Source organism: Mus pahari, chromosome 1 (assembly GCF_900095145.1).
Source record: "Mus pahari chromosome 1, PAHARI_EIJ_v1.1, whole genome shotgun sequence".
Taxonomy (NCBI): domain Eukaryota; kingdom Metazoa; phylum Chordata; class Mammalia; order Rodentia; family Muridae; genus Mus; species Mus pahari.
In genome coordinates this window covers 1,603,100-1,608,770 of record NC_034590.1, presented here as the reverse complement: position 1 = coordinate 1,608,770, position 5,671 = coordinate 1,603,100, and the positions used below count along the sequence as shown (strand labels likewise).

The 5,671-nt window shown below is 51.3% G+C and overlaps 1 protein-coding gene across 1 annotated transcript in view; it reads left to right on the top strand.

Annotated features, from left to right (window-relative positions):
* The window catches only part of Acp7 (acid phosphatase 7, tartrate resistant (putative)), a 21,996-nt gene extending 21,218 nt beyond the window's left edge, over positions 1-778 (top strand). Inside the window, exon 12 of the mRNA XM_029532239.1 lies at positions 713-778. Coding sequence (XP_029388099.1) covers positions 713-778 — 66 coding nt within the window. The remainder of the gene's footprint in view (positions 1-712) is intronic.
* Positions 779-5,671: the final 4,893 nt, after the last annotated feature.

The window sequence follows — 5,671 nt, the reverse complement described above, 5'->3', positions numbered from 1 at the left end:
GACGCGCTCCTCGGCCGCGCTCGTGAGAGAGAGAGAGGGAGGGAGGGAGGGAGGGAGGGAGGGAGAGAGAGAGAGAGAGAGAGAGAGAGAAGGCAGGTTACCACCATCTCAGGTGGGAGATCAAGATGCATTCTCTTACAAAGCCCAGGTTGATCCCTAAGTGCTGGCACTACAGGTGTGTACCTGTACTGCACACACCACGACTCCCGCCTTTGTCTCAGCTTTTCTTCTCTCTCTCTCTCTCTCTCTCTCTCTCTCTCCTTTTCTTTTTTTTTCCTTTTTTTTTTTAAAGATTTTATTTATTTATTATATGTAAGAACACTGTAGCTGTCTTCAGACACACCAGAAGAGGGAGTCAGATCTTGTTACGGATGGTTGTGAGCCACCATATGGTTGCTGGGATTTGAACTCTGTACCTTTGGACGAGCAGTTGGGTGCTCTTACCCGCTGAGCCATCTCACCAGCCCCTCTCTCTCCTTTTCTTTTTTGGGGGTGGTGGTCTGAGACAGGGTCTCTCTGTGTAGCCCTGGCTATCCTGGACACAGGGCCCTCAACTGGACTTTTCAAATGAGGAGAGCCGAGGTCCTGAGAGATGTAGGAACTCTTCCAAGGTCATCCACCCTCAGAGGCAGCCATGGGATGTGAGTCGGGCCAGCGGGCCCCACAGGCCAGGCATTCCTTTCTCACTGCCTCCCATTTCTGACCTTCACAGGACGGGAAGATTGTGGATGACGTCTGGGTGGTTAGACCTTTGCTTGGCCGGATGATGTACCACTGAGACCAGGGTGCGTCTCATGAAGACACTTCGTTGCTGTGACCAGGCAGTACCTTGGCCTGGGGAGGAAGTCAGGGCAGGACCCACTCCCTCACCATCCAGAAGCCTGAGGGCACAGCCTTGACAGAGGCCAGACAGTTCTTGCCTCCTGGAGAGGTGGGAGCCTGGGCTGGCTGGAGAGGGAGGGCAGGTATGTGGGCACCAGCAGGACTGACTGCCAGCATAGCCCCGCCCTTCTGAATCACTCTGACAGGGCCAGGGACTCAAGGGCCTCAGAATAAAGAGGCTTGCAGCTGTGGCTCCCTGGACGCACACTTCCACTTGGTCCATCTGTCCCTTTGACCTCTCCTAAAGGGTGTCCTGTGCTGGGATCAGCAAGGTGGGCACAGCCCTCACGACGGGACCTGCCAGCAGGTTACTCCTAGCTCTTTCTGCCTTTGCATCTCGTCCCTTGCCTGGCTTCTGTGCTGGTAGCCAACGATGTGCCATTTAGTGTCCCTTGTGCCTCCATTTCCCAGCCAGCACCATCTTCTCCAGGAGGAGAGGATAGAGCCACACTGTCACCTCCCCCAAGGCGAAGCTGGCAGGCCTCAGGGGCACAGACACACTACGTTCTTCCCTCGCGGTCCCTGTCTTTTTCTTCTTCCTTTTACGTGTCCTACCACTATTTGCCGAGCGTCTGTTATGTGCTGGGGCTGGAAGGAGACAGACTTCTCCCCTTGTAGTATGGGCACCGAGTCAGGGATCTAACAGCAGCATCCTTACAAGGGATAAGAGCTCAGGGACAAAGAAGGAAGGGGGACCGTGGCAGTTTGCAGGAGACAGATGACACGTGGGTTAAAGTTGAGGAGAGAGGACACAGGGTGACACAGGAAGGGTGTCCCAGAGCTCGGCCAGAGCAAAGGCCCTGAGGCAGAGCTGCGCTTTCCCCATTGGCTGAGGAGGCTGCTGTGGCTGTCACAGAAAAACAAGGAGGGAGAAAGGGAAGAGGAAAGAGCAGAGGAAAGGTTTCCGTGGAGCCTCCTGGGCCACTGTGAGGACTTCGGATGGAGCCAGGTGATGGTGAAGGCTGCCCCCCAGAAGATCCCTGGCTCTGTGGGTCACCTCACAGCTGACTCCCCAGCTCTTCCATTGGGCTGAGTAGTGCATTGTTCAGCCTCCTCAGGTCTAAGTCGCACCTGCCTGTGCCTAAAGCCAAGGCTCATGGACTTCATGGAAGCTTCTAGAACACATCGAGTGCAAAGCCAATTCACACACTGACCTTTCTGACTTCACTCTCTGCAGGTCCCCCAGGTTGGAAGCCCCCTGTCTCCTCTACTATAGACAGGTCCTCATGTGGTCCAGGTTAGCCTTCAACCCCTTGTGTATCTGAGGATGTCCTTGAACTTCTCATCCTCTTGCCTTCATCTCCCAGTTGGTTAGGATTCCAGGTGTGCACTCCCAAGCCCGGCGCAGGGTTAACATCTTTTATACCTGTTTCCTTCCTATTCCCTGATGTTTGAGTCCAGGTCTCTGGGGCTCCATATACTACAGCCCCAATGCCCTCACTGTCTGCCTTGTTTACCAGTCATTGTGTCCTTCCTGGGCTCAGGACTCTGACAGTGACCAGTGGCATTTTGTCTCCACTTGAGTCTATGACTCCAGCTGATTCTACTGAAGTCCCCAGCGTCTCCTCTCCCCAGCCCTGCACATTCTAGGTCATTGCTACTGTGGGATGGGTGTCTCTCCGTCTCCTATTAGATGCTAAGGAGGACACGGACCAAAGTGGCCCAGCACCACAAAGGCCCTAGGAAGGCTATCACATGCCGAGCTCTAACTTGGCCATGTCAGGGACAGCGATGAATCAGAAAGAGAAACCAGGTCACCCAACCCAAATGATGCATAAGGAGAGAATGCTGACCGGCGAAGGCAGGTTGCGGAGGGCCAACTCAAGGCTGTGGAGCCACAGAACTGCTGAGGTACCACAGGATGCCACTGTGTAAGCTGTGGATCTGCCTGGCAGGGAGAGCCCACAGAGGGAGGGCAAAGGCCTGCAGGCAGGCAGCGCAAGGGGGCCGAGCCCAGCTTTGCCACTTCCTGGGTGATGCCTGCAGGCCATGGTCCTCTGTGAACCTCTGTTTCTTCATCTGTATGTAGAGGAGGAGCGTGTGGGAGACAGCCTTGAATGGCACTAAAAGCTTATCACCAACCTGTATTTTCTCTTCTCCTCCTCTCCCCCCTCCCATCTTGTTTTCCTTCCCCCTTTCAACTCCCTATCTGATTTCTTCTATACCCAATCACTGACAAACACTCCAATTTCCTTTTTTTTTTTTTTTTTTTGTCATGACAAATGACATATTTCTTCCCTTCCCCACAGTCTGGCCTTGATCTAGTGATCTTCTCCCCCCACCCCCACCCCCAGCCTCTCCTGGGATGGAATTATAGGCATGCGTCATTATTCCTGGCTGTACCTTTTTATTTATTTTTATTTTATGTGTATGAGTGTTTTTCTCATATGTGTATTTGTGTTCTATGAGCATGCCTGGTGCCCATGGAGGTTAAGAAAGGGCATCAGATTCCTCCCTGAGCCTGAAGTTACAGACAGCTGTGAGCCACCCTGTGGGTGCTGGGAACTGAACCTGGGTCCTCTGCAAGAGTGGTTAGTGCTCTTAACTGTTGAGCCATCTCTCTAGCCTGCTAGCTGTCCTTTTATTTATTTTTATTTTTTATTATTTCAGTTTGCTGATACAGGGTCTCGCTGTGTATCTCAATCCCAATCAAATGCTGGCATGACGTGCATCACATCACCATACCCCTCTCAGAACACATACATACTTACCATGTAGACGTATGTTTATCTGTTCTATGACAACTTTACAATTGGAACTCCAGGAACCACAGGGACTTCTTGGATTCTGTTGCTTCCCCAGCCCAGGGCACTGGTCCATAGTTAGGGGCCCAGTGCATATGGCTGTGTAGCTGAAGAAGGGAAGCAGAGGGACACTTCCATGTTTAGCCCAGCCCGCCGCCATTCCAGAGCCTCACACAGAACAGTGGGGCCTCTTCTCCAGGTGACTCAGAAAGGCCAGCCCCGGGAGCAACAGCCTGGCGAGAGGGAGACCCACACCCAGGAGGCCATGCTGCCGTATCTGGTCCATGTGCACTGCATGGGAGACCCTGAGGTTTTGGAAGGAATCGCTGAGCACGGAAATGTCATCGTGGGCCTCAGGAGAGTTTGTGACCTGTTTTTCCTGACACAAACATGGCCGCATTACCATCTCTATTGTGCTTTCTTTTCATTTTTAAAAATAAGCTTTAACATGGGAAATGGTTCTAGCAGAAAACTGGAAAGATAAAAGAGTTCCCACAGGAACCTCACGCCTGGCTTTCTTTTATGATTAAAATCTCATATGATAGTACATTTGTTTGTGGTTTCATTGTTTGGTGGTTTGGGGGCCTCTTTGAAAAGGTTTGTTTTTATCTTCTGTGTATGAGTGTTTGGCCTGCATGTATGTCTGTGTACTACATACAAACAGATCCCCTGGAACGTGGGTTATAGACAGTTAAAGTGCCACGTGGGTGCTGGGACTTGAACCTAGGTTCTCTGGAGCTGCAGCCACTAAGCCAAGTCCTCAGTGCTGGGTTGCTGTTTGGTTTCTCCTTATCTCTGTGATGAACCTCATGGGGATTTCTATGGCGGTTGCACTGATTCTGTAGACTCCTTTTTGTAATGTATCCATTTCCCCAGCATCAATGGCGCCAGTCCGTGAACATGGATGTCCCTGCAGCTCCTCACCCCTCCCTCCTTTTCCTCTTTTGTGTCTTTAAAGGTTTCTTTGTAGATAATTTTCACAGATATATTCCTGGATTTTTTTTTTCCTGGAGGCCATTGTGAATAGGATTGTTTTCCTGATTTCTTTGTCGAAAATGTTCATTATTAGGGCTGGAGAGATGGAACAGAGGACCCGAGTTCAAGTCCCAGAACTCACATGGTGGCTCACTACCTCCTGTAACTCAAGCTTTGGGGCTTACAGTGCCCTCTGCTGGCCTCCAGAGACTCCTGCACATAAACGCACACATATACTTTTTTTATTTTTATTTTTTAAAGATTTATTTATTATTGTATCTAAGTACACTGTAGCTGCCTTCAGACACACCAGAAGAGGGCACCAGTTCCCATTACAGATGGTTGTGAGCCACCATGTGGTTGCTGGGATTTGAACTCAGGACCTCTGGAAGAGCAGTCAGTGCTCTTAACCACACTGAGCCATGTCTCCAGCCCATGCATACACTTATTAGACTGTTTGCTTTTAAAGCAGGGCAGCTAATTACAGATTAGTAAACGACGAAAGATATGGCTATGAATGTGTCTCTGTGCGTAAGTACCGTTAACCACCGAGCCTGCTCTCCAGCACCCTCCCTCTCCCTCTCTCAGTACCCCCGCCCCCATGCCCACGCTCCTTTAGATTTTCTTTATTTTTATGTTTACCTGTGTGAGTGAGTGCCAACTGTGTGAGCAGGTACCAGAGGAGGTCAGAACAGGACGTCAGATTCCTCAGAGCAGGAGGGAGTTACAGGTAATTGCGAGCAGCTAGACATAGGTGCTGGGAACCCAACTGGAGTCCCCTATAAGACCAGTGTGTGCTCACAGCCGCCGGGCGGCCTCTCCAGCCCCCACGCAGGCCATTCTTACCCAGAAGCAGTGTTGGTATCTCCTACCCCAAGAGTAATAAGCCGCAGCTGACAAACCACCATCCGTTATAGCAGCGTCGCACAGTCGACGTCGCTTGGACCTCCTTCCCTGCAAGGCTGTGGCATAACGAGGTGAGGGCACGATCCCTGTGCCTCCACTTTTTGCCTGCTGGGATTACACACAGGTGGCCCTGTGCCCTTGCTTGTGAGAGAATCTTTCTATCG